We start from the raw sequence: 20,638 nt of genomic DNA, 5'->3' as shown, positions 1-20,638 counted from the left end.
GTTAATTGATATTTATATAAATTTCAATCCTTCCGCTTCTTCTTCGTCTCTCTCGGTAGGGTTTTCCTCCGCCATTCTTAACCATAAAAGCTTTGAAGAAACCTAAAGAGGTGCATAGAATGGTAAATCTGGAAACTCCATTTCCAATTCTTCAGTTTTCTTCTTTTCAATTGCTCTCTTTAAATGCATTTTCAATTTCTGCTGCTGCTTTTTTTTTGGCTTCCGATGCATGCAGTTCCCTGAGCTTAGTGTTGTTTTCTGGATTTAGTGTTGTATAAATCAAGTTTGAGGATGATCATATGCCAAACTTACTATAAAGACTTGATTTTTATAATATTCTGAAAATTTTAGGAAAAAATGAGCATCCAATCGGAAATGAACAGATCCGCGAAAGCTATTATTATTTTATCTGTTCAGGTTTGGTTGAGTTTCTGATAAGAATATGTCCGACTGTTTAAACAGACGAAGAGTTCTTGTAGCATAGATTATTATAAGGTACAGTCATTGCACTGAAGATTATCATAAGTCATAGTATAGCTAGAGAACTAATCTTTGGGTTGCATAAGTTTTGAAGAAGCTTTAAGACTATTGGTCTTTTTCTTGTTATCCTGGAAATTTTATCTCTTTTCTAATTATTTTTACGATTGGTAATGTAAGTTTCATGGTTTGAATATGTTGCTGTATTTTTGTACTTGTTTTAAAAGCGTTTATCTTTGTGTTTTTGTTTTATTTGCTGTTAATGCAGGCCCCTAAGCGAGGTGGAAAGGTGGCCGTCCCAGTCAAAAAGAAACAAGTAATTTTGATGTTGTCTTAATCACCTGAACCCTAAAATAACTCGATTGTGATTTTAATAATTCTTTGTTCCTGAAAATAAGAGAAGGTTGTCAATCCATTGTTTGAGAAGCGTCCAAAGCAGTTTGGTATTGGAGGAGCCTTACCACCAAAGAAGGATCTACATCGGTTCGTGAAGTGGCCTAAGGTTGTCCGCATTCAAAGGAAAAAGAGGATCCTTAAGCAGAGGTTGAAGGTCCCACCGGCATTGAACCAGTTTACCAAGACTCTTGATAAGAACCTTGGTACGCTAAAACTTACTTATGTCCCTGTTTTGGCCCTTCCGGCTTTCTTGCTGTGGCTCCCTTTCCTGTTTTAAACAGTAGGGATTAAACCTTGGTTCATTTTTTTTATTATCACAGCAACAAGTTTGTTCAAATTGCTCCTCAAGTATAGGCCAGAAGACAAGGCAGCTAAGAAGGAACGTCTCCTGAAAAAAGCCCAGGCTGAAGCTGAAGGAAAAGCTCCCGAATCTAAGAAACCAATTGTTGTCAAATACGGACTTAACCACGACACCTACCTTATTGAGCAGGTAGCTCTTTTTCTTCTTCAAAATCATCGATTTAGCATGTGTGGCATTGTGCATTCTGTTTATATGGTAAGTTGTTTAAAACAATGGCTGTTTTTATTATTCCTAATGCAGAACAAGGCTCAATTGGTTGTTATCGCTCATGATGTGGATCCAATAGAATTGGTTTTGTGGCTTCCTGCTTTGTGCAGAAAAATGGAGGTCCCTTACTGCATCGTCAAGGGGAAATCACGTTTGGGATCGGTATTTTTCTTTCAGATTCATTTCCTTTTCTGCCCTCGATAGAATCGAGGGAGTTCACTTATTTGTAGGCCTGTAAATGAACTGAACGTTCAGCGAACCGCTCATGAACCGTACGGCGGGAAGTTCGTTTATGTTCGTTTATTTATTAAATGAACGAACATGAACAAGATTTTGCGTTCGTTTAATTAAATGAACGAACATGAACAAAGGGTTCGTTTGTTCATTTACGTTCATGAACATTCGATTATATGTTCGTTTATGTTCGTTCATTTATGTTCGTTCATTTATGTTTGTTTATGTTCGTTCATTTATGTTCGAACAGAGGACAAGTTGAATATGTTACGAAGATTATTGAAGTTGTTTGGATTTCAAGAAGATTGTTTTGTTGAACTAATTAACTTTAAGACTTTATTATGTTCATATAGATTATTTATGATTTATGTATATTTTTGTCGTATTCGAACAAATTAACTCTAAAGTTGAAGGTAATATTAATGAATTTTAAGTTGTTATTCTTGTTGTTTACTTTTTTTTACATTCGTTTGTTGTGTTTGAATAAGTTTTTTTTTTGTGATTGTGTTGTTCGTTTATTGTGTTCGTTTATATTCGTTCGTGTTCGTTTATGTTCGTTTATTATTTAAATAAACGAACATGAACAAGCTATATTCCTTAATAAACGAACATGAACAAAAAAAAATTGCTCGTTTATGTTCGTGTTCGTTTATTTATTAAATGAACGAACATGAATATATCTCCGTTCGTGTGCGTTCAGTTTGTTTATAGGCCTACTTATTTGTGTATTTGTGGTCGTACTACTGTAGATTGTCCACAAGAAAACCGCTTCTGTCTTGTGCTTGACCACAGTTAAGAACGAGGATAAGTTGGACTTCAGCAAAATCCTTGAAGCAATCAAGGTAAAATCACAACCACAGAATATATTCTAGTTAATATATGTAATATATTATAAATCATATGGTTAACTTGGTGCTTATATCGCAGGCAAACTTCAACGACAAATATGACGAGTACAGGAAGAAGTGGGGTGGAGGTATCATGGGATCGAAGTCACAGGCCCGAACCAAGGCAAGGGAGAAGTTACTTGCAAAGGAAGCTGCTCAGAGGATGACTTGAGAACACCATTGCTATCCTTCCAGTTGTACTTTAAGTTCTGGGTTTTCTTCTTTTTTGATTAAATGGTCCTCTGAAGTAGAAGCCGCAATCAAACATTCAAACTCTATTTTCTCTTTTTCTTTTCATTTTTTACAGAGGAAAATCCAGAGATTCCTAGTTGAACATTCAAAATACCTTGTAGTTACTGTTTTTGATGAATTTTTTGCAGGCTTATACATTATAATAAATACTATGATGTCATTTGGATAGTAGGTTAAGGGAGGTTGCTTAAGATAATATAAACTTTATTCAAGTTTGAACTTTCAAATTAAAAGAAAATATATTTGTTAAAACTGAACGTTTAATTTATCCTTATTAAAGGTTTGATTTGATTTTTTTTTAAATATCACATGGATAATTTGATAAAAAAAATTCTCAGATAATTTTATATCCTATCAGTTAAACATTGTACAATTGTGAACCAAGTCAAATATACCTGGGAGATCTTGATGAGATTTTCAGTAAGATCATATTCTTGTATCAAACTGTTGCCTACATATTAATGGACACAAGAACTTAGAAACTCCATTCTTTAATGGTTAGGGCAACCTTTTCCAACATGCTGTATATCTGTTCCGAACAGGGATGCCTGCCATCTCAAACGAAGAATTCATGGACAACGTTGTCCACTTGAATCAAACTATGGCCGGGGTTCCTTGATATCGGCCTATCTTTCAGAATCTTTCTAATACTAGCCACATCCCTCCACCGTTCCTTCACGGACATAAATATTCGACATAAGAACATAGTTTCCATCATTGAATGGTTCCAGAACCATCAGCCGTTGCATCGCAACCTCGACTAGCTCGACATTGCCAGCAGCAGCACAAGCATAGAGTTCCCCACAAAACAGCATTAGGTTCCATTGGCATGTTAGTTATAACCTCGTAAGCCTCACTCAAGAGTCCTGCCCTGCATAAAATGTCCACAAAGCATGCATAGTGCTTGATGTGCGGCTCAATACTTGAATGAAGAATCTCCTTTCCTTTCTCCACCAATCCTGAATGACTGCAGGCGGATAAAACCGCAATAAAAGTGTTCCGATCCGGCTTTATTCCTGCTAGTTGCATTTCCCTAAATCTTTCAATGGCTTCAATCCCATAACCATGCATTGCAAGTCCCCCGATCACGGCATTCCAAACACAAACGTCTTTACAAGGCAAAATTTTAAAAACTTGATAAGCTTTGTCAATGTGACCACATTTAGCATACATGTCTAAGAGCAGCACCAAGCTTTGGATTAAAAAATATTCCCTTTTTATCAACATATTTATGCACCCATTGACCGATTTCCAATGCCCCCAAATTAGCACAAGCTGAGAGTACAGAAACCAAAGTCAATTCATCTATTCCAACCCCAGAAATCTTCATTTGATTAAACAATTCAATCCCTTCTTTATACCTCTTTTGCTTCACATATCTCGTTATAATCCAAGTCCAAGTAACCACATTTCTCTCATTCATTCTATCGAACAACAACCGGGCGGATTCAACATCACCAAAAGCACAATAAAGCGTTATCAAAGAAGTTAAAGAATGGATCTCGGAACTAAATCGTTTGTCTTTGACAACCAGGGAGTGGACTCCTCTGCCTTGATTAAGACCACTGCAGGCCTTTAAAAGAAACGGGTTAGTAAAATTATTTGGGTTAAGGCCCTGGTGTCTCATTCTGATATAAAGGTCAATTCCTTCGGGGCCCAAATTATTTATTCCGTATCTTCTTATCATGGTGTTGAAAGCAAAAGCGGACGGCTCGGTTATTTGGTCGAACACTCGGCGTGCGTAAAAGATATCGGAGGAGCCGACTAACGCCTCGATGAGTTTGGAAAGGTATGTATCGGATTGGTGAAGTGGGTTTTTGATGATTTGGGTGTGAAGTTGCTTGAATTGGAGTAAATGGGTGCATTTCTTGAGGATTCGGTGATGATTTGGGTTGGTTGAAATGGGGGGTTTCTGGTTGTTTGGAATCGTTTGATGGGAGGGGAAGGTGAGACTGAGAAATGAGGTGAATGTTAGAAGCCAAAATCTCCAGCATCTGGTTTTCGGGTAGCGCCAAAATCAATCTCTTTGTTTAAGGGGTTGTTTGTTTGGTTTAATGGAATCATTCAGCGTTAAATGCTGAATCGTTCAGTATTTAGACTGTTTGTTTTTTATTTTTAAATGATTCAGTGCTGATTGATTCAACAAAATAATACTGAATGATTCGGCACAGAAGTATATTTTGAATGATTCAGAGCCATTATCAAACAGTATTTTACATTCAGAGTTAATTCGTATAGAGTCTCTGAATCATTCAGTATTTGAATCATTTAATATTTGAATCATTCAGCGCTTAATCATTCTGAAATAAACAAATATCATCTAAACCCTTGTCTGCCTAGAAGATTAAGCCTCACAATTTTAACTTACACCTGTTTTAAACCCAATAACTCTATTTTCGGATACATTTTTCTTTCTTTTGAATTCCTTACTAATAAGATTTGTAAATCTAAAGAGATGAATTTCTTGAATTGTTTACTGTATTGAATTTATGAATATTTGATTAAATATTTTATTTTATAAAATTTCAAAGTGTCATATTAATAATTTATTTAGTTAAATATTTTTTATTGGCAAAATGGTATTAAAATCCTTGTACTTTTTATAAAAAAATCAATGTGGCCTTCCATTTTTTTACAGCCAATGTGAACCTTCAAGTCAAGAAAAAAAACTCAATGTGGTTATTTGACTAATTTTTTTCGTCGTCGACCAACGGCTCCATTACTTTGTGCTAACGTGACACGTTAAACAAACCAACATCCTATTTTTTATCTCACTCTGGCCCTCCAACTCAAGAAAAATAATTCAATGTGACCCTTGACCATTTGTTTAATGTTATTATAAATGATAAAATTATATCATTCATCACTCAACTATCTTCTCTCTTCTATTTTGGTCATTAAACTTTAAAAAATTTCAATTTAATCACTCAACTTTTAAATTACTCATGTTTTGATCATCGTGATTTATTTTATTAATATTTATGTATGACGTTGTATTTATTATTATTTTTATTTTATTAAATATATGATTAAAATAATATTAATTAAATTAAAATTTGAAAATTATATTGAAAAAAATCTAAAATTATAATTAAATTAGAAAATATTCCCTCTACTTTATATATTTCCAAATCTCCACTCTCCTCCTTTATCCTCTCATTTCATTTTTCTTTCTTTTCAACCAAAGATTTTTTTTTTCTTTCATTACCTGGTCAAGTTGTTCATCCCTAGTTTTTCAATTTTGTTACAAGCTCAATCTGAGTTCATTGAATATGGTAATGAAATAAAAAAAAAATCTTTGGTTGAAAAGAAAAAAATATCACATCATACATAAATATTAATAAAATAAATCATGATTATTGAAATAAGAGCAATTCAAAAGTTGAGTGATTAAATTGTAAACTTTTAAAGTTTAGTGACCAAAATAGAAGAGAAAAATTAGAGGGCCAGATTGAGTTATTTTCTTGAGTTGGATGGCAAGATTGAGAGAAAAAATAGGATGTTGATCTACTTAACGTGTGACGTTAGCACAAAATAAATGGAGTTGTTGGTCAAAGAACCCACATTGGGTGCAAAAAAAAGTGAAGGGTCACATTGATTTTTTTTAAAAGAGTACGAGGCCTTAGGTGTTGTTTTACTTATTTTATTTAAATATATCTTATTTAATATTAACATAGATTTTAAAATAAATCAATGCCTTAATACATAAAACGTCATAATAAAGGACATAATTAAAGTTTAGAACATAAATGACAAACACATAATATTTAGTTAAATTATAAGTCGTGTCCTATAAAATCTTAAGATTTACAAAGTAGCCAATTAAATCATGCCTAAATTCATAATTGTCCACATTTATATGTTGAGTAGTTAGTGGGCGGGCGGATGCAGGATGGGTAAGGTCTCAAATCCATCACTTACTCACAAATTTGTACCCGTCTACCATCCCTAAATATTAGTAACCATTTCATTATTTTTAAAACTTCAGTGCTAAAAGAATAAATTGAATTATACTTGAATGACTATATATTGTATTTTACCCTGGTCTTTTCCTTCTTTGGACTTTATTCGTTGAGTTTACTGTGATTTGTCCTTTGTGATGGCGCTGGTACCTTTTACATTATTAGTATCCGTTTATGCGTCGTGTGGGATAATAGATTCGCGGGGTAGGGTTGGAGTGGAGAGCTTATATTATACAAAACCAAATTCACCCTAAATTTTCCCACAAAAATTATTACAAACAGTACACATTCACGTACGACCTATTTCCTACTCTATCGCTTTTATTTTTACACGCTGGAATTCGTTCATTATATTTGGAGTCTTTCTTTCCCCTCAGTTTAATATGAATTACTATTTAATAATAAAAATATATAATTATGAATTACTATATAATATGTTTTTTGTTCTATCTTTATCATTTATAAATTCAAGCAACATATAGTATCTTTTTAAAAAGAAAAACATAACATTATAGGGGTGGGTAGAATCTAATTTTCCTTTTCCTAGCAATAAAAGATGAGATAATATAATTATGTGCACTTAAGCTATATTGTAGGGAAAATTGACAAATAGGCATAGACTAGCCAAATACATGGCTTGTTCTTCGTGTCTTGTGGTGGAGAAAAATAATTAAAACCACCAACTCATTTCCCCAATTATATCATAATTAATTTTCATTTCTTAAGTTCATTGGTTTGTTGGATATTGCTTTGTCAAACTTATTATTTTCTTTTCCAAATGGCATTATCATAAATCTTTTCATTACCTAAACTCTTCTCAACAACTCATTTAGGTTCCATTGGACCAAATATTCAATTTCTTTTTTAAAATTTATCCTCAAGCATATTTAAATCAAGATGATATACAATCTAAATATTTTATATTTTATTTATTTTACAAAATATTTTAGGGTAAATTACAAAAATGGTCCCTTGACTAAAGGATATTACTTTGTTGAATCCACTGGCTATTAAAAGTTACATAATGGTTCATCGACTATATGGCGTTGCTTTGTTGAGTCCCTCGACTGTTAAAAGTTACAAAATGGTCACCCGACTATTCATTATATTTCAAACTCGTCTTTTTTTGTTAAAAATTTGACAATAGTCTAAGTTGGGTGTTAACATGTTGACTGAGATATGATAGTCGTTTGAGATTTTGAGATCAAATATTGTCATATCTCAGTCAATATGTTAACGTCAACTCAGACGACTACTAATTTTTTAATGAAAAAGGACGAGTTTGAAACATAATAAATAGTTGGGTGACCGTTTTGTAACTTTTAATAGTCGAAAGACTCAACAAAGTAACACCCTATAGTCAAGGGATCATTTTATAACTTTTAATTGTCAACGACTCAACAAAGCAATATCATATAATCGTGGACCATTTGTGTGCTTTACCCAATCTTTTAATAATCAATTAAATTGATATATTTACTAATGACAACATTTTAGCTGATCAATACTACATCGATAATTTAATAGTTTAAACAGTTTATAGTGACACATTAACATAAATATCAATTTTTTTTTTCTAAATTCAAACCCTAATTTAAAATAAATAAAATAGCTCATATATCAATTTAAAAAATTTGTTAACTTTGAATATCAACTCATATAATAAACTAATATAAAAAATATTATGATATTTTCCCATTTGATGCATTGTGAAGAAAAAAAATCAAACAATAATGGGCACCATTTTCCACTACCGTATAGGCCGTCTGTTAAATTCGATGTTTGCTGAAAAACTGGAATATGAACAGCTCACGAGTATCGCCTCTGGTTGTAGCTGTTCATATTCCTCTTTTGTCCAATAATTGTCCTCAAACTTTATAATGCAAATTCAATAAAATAATCATTTTGGACATAAATTATGTTGTAAGCAATATTTTTATTAATTTATTTGTTAAAGGAATCTGTTAAATTTATTCATTAGATGTCAATGTTTCGTTTTTATAAATCGTTATCTCAATTATTCATGTTTTTATTCGTTAGGTTATCACTAATCGCTCATCGTTATATTCAACTTATGATTATCATGAATGTATTTCTAATATTATTATATATGATATCATTTATGGCTAATGCAATTTACGCACCTATTTGAAAAAATTATATAAATCATCTATAAATATGAGATTGGCGTTATTTAAAATATTTTTTAATTGAAAGATGGCTTCAAGCCAATAATTTAAATATGAACAGTTTTATAATACGAATGTCTCGATATAGTCCTTAAAACAAGTAATTGAATGTCGGGCGGTATAGAATCAAGCAATGAAGCTTGATAGTGATCACGAGCAGACATTTTCGCCAGTCAATCAATCACCCTATTACATTCTCATGAGATCCAAAGAAACTCCTCTGTAAACCAAGTTTGATTTCGAAGGAATATATGACTTTTACCAGGGGGGAGGGATTAAGTCTGCGTTCAGGGCAATGACAAATTTCACGGCTTCCAAACAGTATGATTGCACTTGGAACCATTTGAAATCGTGGGTCTATGTCACTTGAAGACAAATATAGAGACTCCACTACTCGACTTGAAGAGATGTGATGATGCCGACAGGTTTCCGAAACCCAACGATCCAGCTATCATCGCTAAAGCGGAATAGAGCTCCAATAGAATAGAAACCAATGATGGATGTTACCGAGGCATCGATGTTCAAGCACAGTCAGTCTTACGAAGGTGGAGCGTACGCAAAGGACTTTAGTCTATGATGTTGAGAAGCGGTAGCCTTGGAGGGGAGGCTTGCTAAGTGGAGAGCAACCAAGACGGACGTCGTTGATCCATAATAAAATATGAATAAATAATTGAACTCTTGATTAGAAATAATTAATATTTTTTTTTTATAGAAATCCTCTAGTTTATTAAAAAAAATATCAATAATTACAATGAAGATTTAAGAGCATAACTATAAATGTAAACTAAGTTATAATTATGATATTTTCCTATAACCATTGACACAAAAACTAGTCACCTAGATCACACAATGACCATAAAAGAAAAATGTTAAAAAATCATAACCAATGCTCGAACAAGATAAATATACGAACAAATCTGACTGCATCGGTAAATGAACTACAAAAAGGTGATGAAATTATTGAAAGATCACCGAAAAATCGCAAATCACAGTCAAGCGACGTGAGAAAACTATTTCGAGCGCTAAATGCGTATCCAAATCAATTCGAGGGTCCAAAGTAGGGAAAATCAGCATGATAAAAAATAAGTGCCATCTTGATCAGTCGTGGCGATGTCAAATCCAACCCTGAGAAAAATGAGAAACGAAAACAACGGCCAAATGACCTAAAACTACCAAAAGGCATAGAAAAAGTGTCACATAAACAGAGATAAACATGTCACAAAGATATAATTATTCTTATTAAAAAACTAAAAAAAAAGATAAAAGACAACAAGCGGTCGAAAACCAATATTAAAATCGGTACCGCCCCCGACTAAACAAAATCAAAGAATAAAAAGTTGATTTGAACGATAAAATTTGACACAAATTGTAAGAGAGATAGAGAGGGGTAGGGGGAAGGGGAGGGAGAGAGCAGCTAAATAACAATGTTTTTTTTTAAATAATAGTTACTTTTATTGAAATTAAATAAATAAAATACAATGAAAATTAACAATATCGAAAAAGAATAATCTACAAATTAACACATCATTTATTTGTTTAGGTAGAGATGAAACAGCAAAGCCATATTGTTAAATAATGGAAATTAAGAGAGGTTTTTGGGTACTTAATTATGTGAAATGTCATCAACCACTAAACTAAATAATGGAAAACCTTTGTCAAAAATAAATAAATAATGGAAAACATATTCTGATAAATTTAATATAAATAGTGAGTTTTCTGGATCCAGCAAAGATTGTGACATCTCAACCATTCTAATATTCATATATATTACACCTTCTTCCATCATATTTTCCACTTTCTCATCATAATAATTCAGTATTGTTGCAGATTTCCCCAGGTTTTATTACTTTGCTATTGCAATCATGGATGGTTTTCATCGGCAAACTCGATAACGGGAAGAAAAACAACACGAAAATCCAACAAGGAGAGGGATAGAGTGGGTGGCAATTTTATGTTTTGATGTCTGTCTGGTCTGAGAAACATCTTTTGTTGAACCGGTAAGCATATGTTTTGGATGATATCTGAAAACTGGGGGATGTTGGAACGGCTCAATCAAGTCAAATTTCCTGATGCTTTTTTGGGTCATTTAATTTGATTGAGCCGTGCCAATATCACCTTTACTCATCCATCCATCTATCTCTAGATGTGTCAGTTTCAGACTTAAGGTTTAGCTTTGATTTTCTGGTAAGTTTTGAAACCTTGTTGGCTCTCGTAATTTTAAGTTTTTACACCCCATGACCTTAAACATGCATAACCCACCCACCCCCCCACCCCCAAAAAACTACTTTGAAACTCATCTTTCCCCCCAAAATTTAGTCTTTAACACCCCAATGACCTCAAACATATGCAATCAACATTTACACGACATCAAGACGTCTTAAAACACATTAAAGCATACTATTTAACATTAAAATATTATTTTCACCATGCTTGGTACCCATGAAAACAAATCACACATAAAATCCAACCAATATGATTTTAACAAGCATTTCAAAGTTTTGGGATGCACAAGCCTTCCCCAACACAAAAGAGAAAATAACCTCAGTGACCAAAAATGCCTTATAATATACGATTTTAACCAACTTTTTTTGGATTTGCCAAAATAACCAACTAAATCGCAATGCGATCGATAATTCGCAACGCGATCTCTGGTATCGCAAATCAGTTTCCAGATTCGCAACGTGAACTTCGACTATCGCATTGCGATTTACATATTCGCATTGCGATAGTCCAAGTTCGCGTTGCGATAGTCGATAATTCGCAACGCGATCTCCAGTATCGCAAATCAGTTTCCAGATTCGCAACGCGAACTTCGACTATCGCATTGCGATTTACATATTCGCATTGCGATAGTTGAAGTTCGCGTTGCGATAGTTGATAATTCGCAACGCTATCTCCGGTATCGCAAATCAGTTTCCAGATTCGCAATGCGAACTTCGACTATCGCATTGCGATTTACATATTCGCATTGCGATAGTCGAAGTTCGCGTTGCGATAAATCGCATTGCGATAGTCGAAGTTCGCGTTGCGATTTATTACAAATTCGTTGCGATAGTCCAAGTTCGCATTGCGATTTATTCCAAATTCGTTGCGATAGTCGAAGTTCGCGTTGCGATTTATTCTAAGTTCGTTGCGATAGTCGAAGTTCGCGTTGCGATAGTCCAAAATCGCAACTACTGGTGGTATTGCATTTGTTTCTTAAGAATTTTCTCTAAAAAGATAGCATTTGCGCGGACGTGTCGAAGACACGTATTACCACGACCACGACCCGACCCGACCCGAGACGAGACGAGACGGACGACGGCGGCGGCGCGCGAGAGTCCCCCTTATTCTCTATCACTCAACAAGGAAGTGGGAAAGCCAAGCCTTAAATACCATTCCCAATAGTACTTCCAATACTATGTGAGATTGAGCATTACCAACACTTGTTTCCAATACTATGTGATTATTCAGGAAACAATTAACAATCATGCACCTTAAAACAACTGAATCAGCAACCAATTGCATTAGTATTATACGATTAAATATGTCATAATTAAAAGTCAATCTACAATCAATCACGATTATTGCAATTTTAAGCAAAACATTCAAAAAAAATTGCATTACTCGCTAGAATAAAAAAATTGTTATCGTGCAATTACAATCAATTGAAAATAAATTAGAATTGCATGAAAACTAAACGAACCACAAATACTTTTCATACAAATACTAAAGTCATTAACTATAATTCACAAATAATATCACTATTTAAGGCTCAATCCCACATAGTATTAGGAACAAGTGTTAGTAATGTTCAATCCCACATAGTATTGGAAACACTATTGGGAATGATATTTAAGGCTTGGCTTTCCCAATTTCTTGTTGAGTGATAGAGAACAAGGGGAACTCTCGCGCGCCGCCGCTGCCGCCGTTTCGTCTCGGGTCGGGTCGGGTCGTGGTCGTGGTCGTGGTAATACGTGTCTTCGACACGTCTGCATGAATACTATCTTTTTAGAGAAAATTCTTAAAAAAAACAAATGCAATACCACCAGTCGTTGCGATTTTGGACTATCGCAACGAACTTGGAATAAATCGCAACGCGAACTTCGACTATCTCAACGAACTTGGACTATCGCAACGCGAATTTGGAATAAATCGCAACGCGAACTTGGACTATCGCAACGAATTTGGAAAATCGCATTGCGATAGTCGATGTTCGCGTTGCTAATCTGGAAACTGATTTGCGATACCGGAGATCGCGTTGCGAATTATCGATCGCATTACGATTTAGTTGGTCATTTTAGCAAATCCAAAAAAAGTTGGTTAAAATCGTATATTATAAGGTATTTTTTGTCACTGAAGTTATTTTTTCAACACAAAATCAACTCATGTTCAAATCTTCTATTCTCTTGCTCTTGCGTTAACCACTTGAACTCTAAACATGCAAGAAAATGCACTCAAGTCCTCAAAGACTTGTTTAAACGTAAAATTTTGGATTAATTATCATGAATGATTAAAGGATGCTCCATTCATTTTATCCATGCTTAATCCCCATCTTTGCTACTTCAAAAACCTTTAAAGGCGGTGTCTTTACTCGAGAGAAATAAAGAAGAGAAGGGTTATTGAGAAATGGAGAGCATTAGAAAGAGACGGAAAAAAAGGGGTGTCTTTACGCGATGAAAAAGATGAGAAAAAACATGGTTTTCAGAACCGGATCGGTTAGCGAATCGGTTATGCTACCTGTTTACTGGTTCAATTGGTCGAATCGGTCCGACCGGTCGGAAGAACCGGACGACGTCATAATTATTTAAAAAATTAAATAAAAATACCAAAAATATTTAATAAAAAATAATTTTTTATATCACAAGTCATATTCAAAGCAAGTCATAACATATATAAGTTAAAAACCATAAAATCAAGTGAAACAAAATGATTCAAATTAACTACAACATAATATTTAAGGTAAAACATATTAAATACTAAATATAATTATATAACTATAATTAAAAAAATAAATTTTGGGTTAAAAAAATCATAACAAAATGATATTGTTTGGTTTAATTTTTTTTTAAAACAATCCCACATGGCTAAGAAACATAGAAGAACATCCTAAAAGTGTAAAGAGTAAAAATATGAGAACAAAACAATCTCACATTGCTAAGAAACATAGAAGCGCATCACAACTAACTTCAATAAATAATAGAGGTAATTTGGCATTCAAAATCATGGAGCCTTTTGGTGAGCATTGAGGGAACTATTCTTTCACTTCAATCAAGCTCAAATATAGGCTTCAATCGAGCTTCTAATTTTTTTTTTGAGTTCAAGCCTTTTTGAGTTCAAGTTTCAATATTATATTTCGAGTTGAACTTGATAATTTTTAGCTTGTGAGTTTGAGTTGAGTTGAGCTTACTTTTAAAGTTTTCAAGTTCGAGTCGAGCTTAGCAATACTCGAGTTCGACTTGGCTCGTTTAACAAACGACGTTGTTTGGTTTAATTTTTTTTTAAAAAAAACAAAAATCCCAATTTTTTCCGGTTTTTTCCGATTTTCAGCCGGTCCGGTTCGAACGGTTCAACGGTTCTGACCGGTTCACTAATAGTGATTCAACCGGTTTAGATTAAACCGGACTAAGCAACGGTTCCCGGTTGAACCGGCCAGTCCGGTCCAGTCCGGTTTTCAAAACAGAGAGAAAAAAAAAGAAGGCAAAAGGGTATTAACTCCCTCGTACTTTTCATAAAAAATCAAGGTGGTCCTCTATTTGTTTTTCACCTGTGGCCCTTTAAGTTAGAAAAAAAAATCAATGTGGTACTTTGATCAACATTTTTCATCGTTGACCAACAGTTCCGTTACTTTGTGTTGACATGGCACGTTGAGCATATCAACATTTTTCTATCTTAATTTGGCCCTCCAATTCAAGAAAATAACTTAATTTGGTCCTCCTATTTTTTCTCTTCTATTTTGATCACTAAACTTTAAAAAATTTCAATTTAATCACTCAACTTTTGAATTGCTCCTATTTTAATCATCATGATTTATTTTATTTATATTTATGTATGATGTGACATTTTTTCTTTTCAACCAAAGATTTCTTTTCTTTTTCTTTCATTACCAGATTCAGTGAACCTAAATTGAACTTGTAAAAAAATTTAAAAAAAACTAGGGATAAGTTATTTGATCGAGTAATGAAAGAAAAAAAAGGAAATCTTTGGTTGCAAAAGAAGAAAAATGAAATGAGATGATAAAGGAAGAGACTGGATATTTGGAAATATATATATATTTTCTTTCAATATAATTTTAAAATTTTAATTTAATTAATATTATTTTAATCATATATTAATAAAATAAAAAATAAATGTCTCATCATACATAAATATTAATTAAATAAATCATGATGATCAAAACATGAGTAATTCAAAAGTTGAGTGATTAAATTGAAAAATTTTAAATTTTAATGACAAAATAGAAAAAAGAATATAGTTGAGTGATAAATTGTATAATTTTCTCATTTATAACAGCATTAAACAGATGGGCAAGGGTCATGTTGAGTTATTTTCTTGAGTTGAAATGTCAGATTAAAAGAAAAAATAGGAATGTTGCTTGCTTAACGTGTTATGTTAGCATAAAGTAACGAAACAATTAGTCAACGACGGAAAATATTGGTTAAAGAACCACATTAAATTTTTCCTTTTTTCTTTTTGTTTTGGAGAGTTACATTAATTTTCTTTGAAAAATACAAACACTTTAGATACCTTTTTGCCAAGAAAGAATTGGGGGAGACTGTGGAGGATTGTCTCCCTCATTTTATATCCTAAAAATCCTAAAAAATGAAATCAAACCTAATAAGCCGCCCGCACGAGATTTCGTCGTTATTGCATATTGATCGTACTGCCTCTGGGCAGGCTTGATGTTCTCATAGTTAGTTTGTTTAAAAAATAAATAAAATAAAGTAAAGTAAATATGACCATTAATATTTAAGTAAGTTTTTTATTTTTTTATTAAAGTTTTAAAAGTAATAAATTAATCATTTATATTATTAATTTATAATAAAATAATCACTGACATTATCAATTTATAATAAAATAATCACTCAATCGTCATATTTGTTAAATTGATGACGTGACAAAATTAATAAAAAAATAAATATTTAATTTTATCCTTAAACAATTATTAAAACATCAAATATGTACTTCAACAGAAATTTTACATCTAACTTATCATGAAACATTCTAATTTTAAAATAGAAGAAACTTTGATCATTGTCAGTTGGGAATTAGCCGATTTGAAAACTTTAAAAAGAGATACGAGACCGGCGATGTTACTGTGAACTAAGAGCTGGAATTTTTCCGCGGCGTACCTGACTAAGAGTAGGAGGCATGCTTTCCTCTCCTGAATCGGCGCCTTGAACACAATTGTCTTTCTTCTACCTTCTGTTGCTCTAATATATATATATATATATATTAAAACTACTAGTTAGATTGAGTACCCGATTATAAAGATATTTTGGCCCAGATACAACCCAAATACCCGAAAAAAATTATGGGTAGGGTACCCGACCCGATAGGGTAATTATTTTTTTAGAAAATTATCCAAAATTTTTTATGTTAGAGTCAGCAAGTCAATGGACCAGATCTACCTAGTCGAGTATTTTTAAACAGTCCTACAAATTATCCTACTATTTTCTAATTATTCATCCATGATTGTGACATTAACAACATAACCACCAGTTTCTTATCTCTCTTTGAAGTTTACAAATCGGTTAATCCTCAGTCGACAATTGTTTGTATCTCTTCTATTTTTAAATTAGAAAATCTTTTAGATATATTAGATATAAAATCTTTATTCAATGACCTATTTGATTGAAAATGATAATAAATGCAAAATTTGAAGGTTAAATTGATAAAAATAATAAAGTGATCGACATAAAAATTTCACCAAATCAGATAGACTAAAATAGGTATTAAGATTTTTCTCCTAAGAAAAAGGTTGGAGAAAAGCACGAACAAAAATTGTTTAATTTTATTTAAGTGCTTTAATTATTTTAAAACTACTAATTGATCCCTCAGTTACTTCTATTCAATTTGTAGGTCTCTTTAACTAAAATCTCTCATTCTAAAACTCACCAAGGATCCGACAATGGAGAACAAGCCTCATCATGACCCGAGTCCTGATTCCACTCGACCCGAAGAACCAGAGCTCGACATCTACACCATACCAAGATACTCCAGTAAGTCCCTCGTTAGTTACTTAATTAATTGCCCAAAACCCTAACCAAACAATCCCATTACTTTCTTCTTTAACTTCTTTGTACAGGTTGGTTTGCTTGGAACGATATTCACGAAACAGAGAGGCAAGCATTGAAAGAATTCTTCGAAGGAAGCTCAATCTCGAGAACCCCCAAAATATACAAAGAATTTAGGGATTTTATCATCAACAAATACCGGGAAGACCCTTCTCGCCGCCTCACCTTCACCGAAATCCGTAAATCCCTCATCGGCGACGTCACTTTGCTCCACAAGGTCTTCCTCTTCTTGGAAACCTGGGGTTTGATCAATTCCGTCGCCCCGCCTCCGCCCCGCGAAGGTTCCGAGAGCGACGATAGGGTTCGGGTCGAAAACGGGGCTCCTAATGGAGTCCGGGTCGTGGCCAATCCCAGTTCCTTGCGGCCGCTTCCGGTGCCGGTTGTTAAGGGGACGAACAGTGGTGATGGGGTTGAAGAGAGTGGAGTTAAGCTGCCTCCCTTGGCTTCGTACTCTGATGTTTTTGGTGATTTGAAGAGGCTACATTGTGGTAATTGTGGAGATAATTATGATTTTGGGTACTATGAGTATAAAAAAGGTAATTTCTCTTTTTTTCTCCTTAAAAGATAAGTTGAAAGATGGTTTTACCTTTAAATTTTGTTTAAAATTGATTTTATCTCTGAATTATGCCGAAGAACAATGGTTTGCTTGTGTGGAATCTCTGCTTAGCATTTGATATGAGGGTTTGGGTTCTCCAAGTAAATGGCTCTGTAGGTGTAATCCATATGTTTCATGTTCTAAATTTGGTCCTATCAGATACATTCCTTTATCAAATTCATGTTTGATTTGGCATACCCTATGTAGTTTAGTTGGGTGCCAATGTGTGTATGCATGTATGTTTATATGTGTAAATATATGATCTCTATGTTTGTTGCTGTAATTACTGCACAAAGCTGAAGCCATGTAATCGGCTTGATTTTGCTGTGCTGTAAGAGTGATACATGATTTGAATCTGCAGGATAATTTTGTAGTTTGCGCTAAATGCTTCAAAAGTGGAAATTATGGGGAGGATAAATCTATGGATGATTTCAAGTTGAAAGATTGCAGTGAGACGAGTGCGACCAATGGTGCTGTCTGGACTGAAGCGGAAAGTCTTCTTCTTTTTGGATTCTGTTCTGAAACACGGGGATAACTGGGATCTAGTTGCTCAGAATGTTCAAACCAAGTCTAAACTTGATTGTATTACAAAGCTCATTGAGCTTCCTTTTGGTGAGTCTTTGATAGGTTTGCCCAAGGGAAGGGGCAATTCCAGCAGTACGAGTACGAATGTAAATGGCATAAAACCAGTTCCTGTTCATTCATCCGAGCGTCAAGAGAATATTATAAATGAGGATCAATGTTATGATGGTACAAATGAGAACGGAAAGAATGGGGATTCTAAAAATCAAGAGCCTCCTTTGAAGAAAAAACGTACTGCTTCCATTCCAGATGCTGGTAGTTCTCTCATGATGCAGGTAAGAGACTTCACTTCAGAAATTTGTACCAGGCTAACATCTTCATTTTATCTGACTTTATACTTTCCTCTTATATTATAAGTTTGTTGCATGTATAAATCCAAGCATTCTTTAAAAAAATTGATTATATGTAATTGATTACTTTTCCTACAGGTTGCTCGCATCTCTACCATGGTTGAGCCTCAAATCACTGCTGCTGCAGCTGAAGCTGCAGTTGCGACGCTTTCCAATGAAATGTCATGTCCAAGGGAAATATTTGATGGTGATCACATTGATTTAACTAATGGGTCGCTAACTCCCACTTTAAGGTTGTCCAGAATTTATTATTGTTATTCTTACTTTTCTTTCCCTTTACTCCTTAATTTACTGTTAGCTTTTGCATCATTATGGTGTTTTGATGTGTTCAATCTTTTATATGTTTTAGAGCTCATGATATCGAAGCATCGGAGAGAACGGAGAGGTCTAGTCCATCAGGTATATATAATTTTCGAATACAGTTCTGCAACATCATTTGGCTTCTTGCCAGCTTTTTCTTTATGATATCTTCTCGGGTTTTCATATGATTTGTGTTTTACTTTTGATCTTTTGCATGTTTATATTGGAGTTATCCATTCCAAGTCATCATTAGAATTTATAAGAAAAAACTCTTGCAGAATCTCAAGAGATACATCCGAAGAAGAGTGATGTACCTTTACCATTGCGAATCAGAGCGGCAGTTGCAACAGGTCTCGGAGCAGCTGCTGCTCGTGCCAAATTGTTAGCCATGCAGGAAGAGAGGGAGATTGAGCATTTAGTCGCAAGCATAATCGAAGCACAAGTGTGTCAAACATACCTGTTTCGTTTTCATTATTCACTTGATGTTTATTATGATGCTATTGGATTTATCCATAACCTATGCCTGATATTTGTCTTTAACTCGAATATAGTTAAAGAAGTTGCGATCTAAAATGAAGCATTGCGTTGATGCGGAGGTGCTAATGGAGAAGGAATATGCTGCAATCGAGGAACTCAAAGAGTACATCCTCGGAGAGCGGATTAATATCTTACGAATGACGTATAATCCGGGTACATCTAAATCGTTAGAGCACAGCCCTGTACAATAAAAAACCAGCAACTTAAGTTAACTGTGGTTTAGATCAATGTTGGAAAGGGGTTTTCACCGTCTTCACAAACAGCACATCCAATAACAAAATGACATCCATTCAATCGGAGTTATAGTTAATGAAACCTTTAAAATTTATCGGAATTTAGTAAAGGGTAAACTACACGGGTCTTTGTTATTTTGGTCAACGGTTTTGATGAAGTTATGTTATGGTCACTTTTGTTTTTGATTTGTCTTGTTTTAGTCATTGAGTTGTTTATTCTCGTTAGTTAGTTCTTTTTGGCCCTCCTGGTTCCAAGGCTTTGTCTTGACTAATTCGGACCGATTCGTGTCGCACACCTGATTTTAGTGGGTGAGTCTCTTAACAGAGATTTTCTGCATACATAAGGACTCAAACCTGAGACACTGTTTAAGGAAAATCAAGCTACTTACCACTTGAATCAATCCATGTTTGTTTAATTCTTGTTAGTTTGATGATATGTCATGCAAGTAAAAATGATTAGGCTTTAATTTGATTATAAATTTTAGATAAAATATTAATTTAACTCTTAAATTTTAGATGACCACCAATTTAACCTCTTATTGTAGCTAAATCCCTCGTTATTCACCACCATTATCACCGTTTTCAATCACTGTAATTGTTTGAAATTGTGACGACCGTTGGATCTCAAAATTTTTAATTCATTTACTTTTAATCTTTTAAATGCAAATATGGTGTTTGCATTATTGAAAAATATTTTGAACGCTACAAATTTATCCTAATTTTTTAAAAATAAATTATAATAATAAATTTATCATTAATATTGTTAGAAGGGGACTAAAAATTTAAATTTATATCTTAAT

At 33.6% G+C, this 20,638-nt stretch overlaps 1 protein-coding gene and 2 pseudogenes across 2 annotated transcripts; 2 read left to right on the top strand and 1 right to left on the bottom strand.

Annotated features, from left to right (window-relative positions):
- Positions 1 to 13: 13 nt before the first annotated feature.
- On the top strand, positions 14 to 2,848 carry LOC120174303 (60S ribosomal protein L7a-2-like). Of its 2 annotated transcripts, XM_039181204.1 has the most exons (7): positions 14 to 122; positions 746 to 793; positions 875 to 1,076; positions 1,194 to 1,363; positions 1,475 to 1,603; positions 2,425 to 2,517; positions 2,603 to 2,848. In XM_039181204.1, the coding sequence occupies exons 1-7, from the start codon at positions 120 to 122 to the stop codon at positions 2,732 to 2,734; spliced, it is 777 nt and encodes a 258-aa protein (XP_039037135.1). In that variant the 5' UTR covers positions 14 to 119; the 3' UTR covers positions 2,735 to 2,848. The 2 variants fall into 2 exon arrangements, with proteins under 2 accessions (XP_039037135.1, XP_039037134.1); XM_039181203.1 differs by having other exon boundaries at positions 1,194 to 1,603.
- Positions 2,849 to 3,528: 680 nt separating this feature from the next.
- On the bottom strand, positions 3,529 to 4,808 carry LOC120174250 (annotated as a pseudogene).
- Positions 4,809 to 17,036: 12,228 nt separating this feature from the next.
- LOC120174283 lies at positions 17,037 to 19,979 on the top strand (annotated as a pseudogene).
- Positions 19,980 to 20,638: the final 659 nt, after the last annotated feature.

Source organism: Hibiscus syriacus, unplaced genomic scaffold (genome assembly GCF_006381635.1).
Source record: "Hibiscus syriacus cultivar Baekdansim isolate YM2019G1 unplaced genomic scaffold, ASM638163v2 tig00112044_pilon, whole genome shotgun sequence".
NCBI classification, from domain to species: domain Eukaryota; kingdom Viridiplantae; phylum Streptophyta; class Magnoliopsida; order Malvales; family Malvaceae; genus Hibiscus; species Hibiscus syriacus.
The sequence above is the reverse complement of the archived record's forward strand: the minus strand, read 5'-3'. Positions and strand labels throughout refer to the sequence as shown.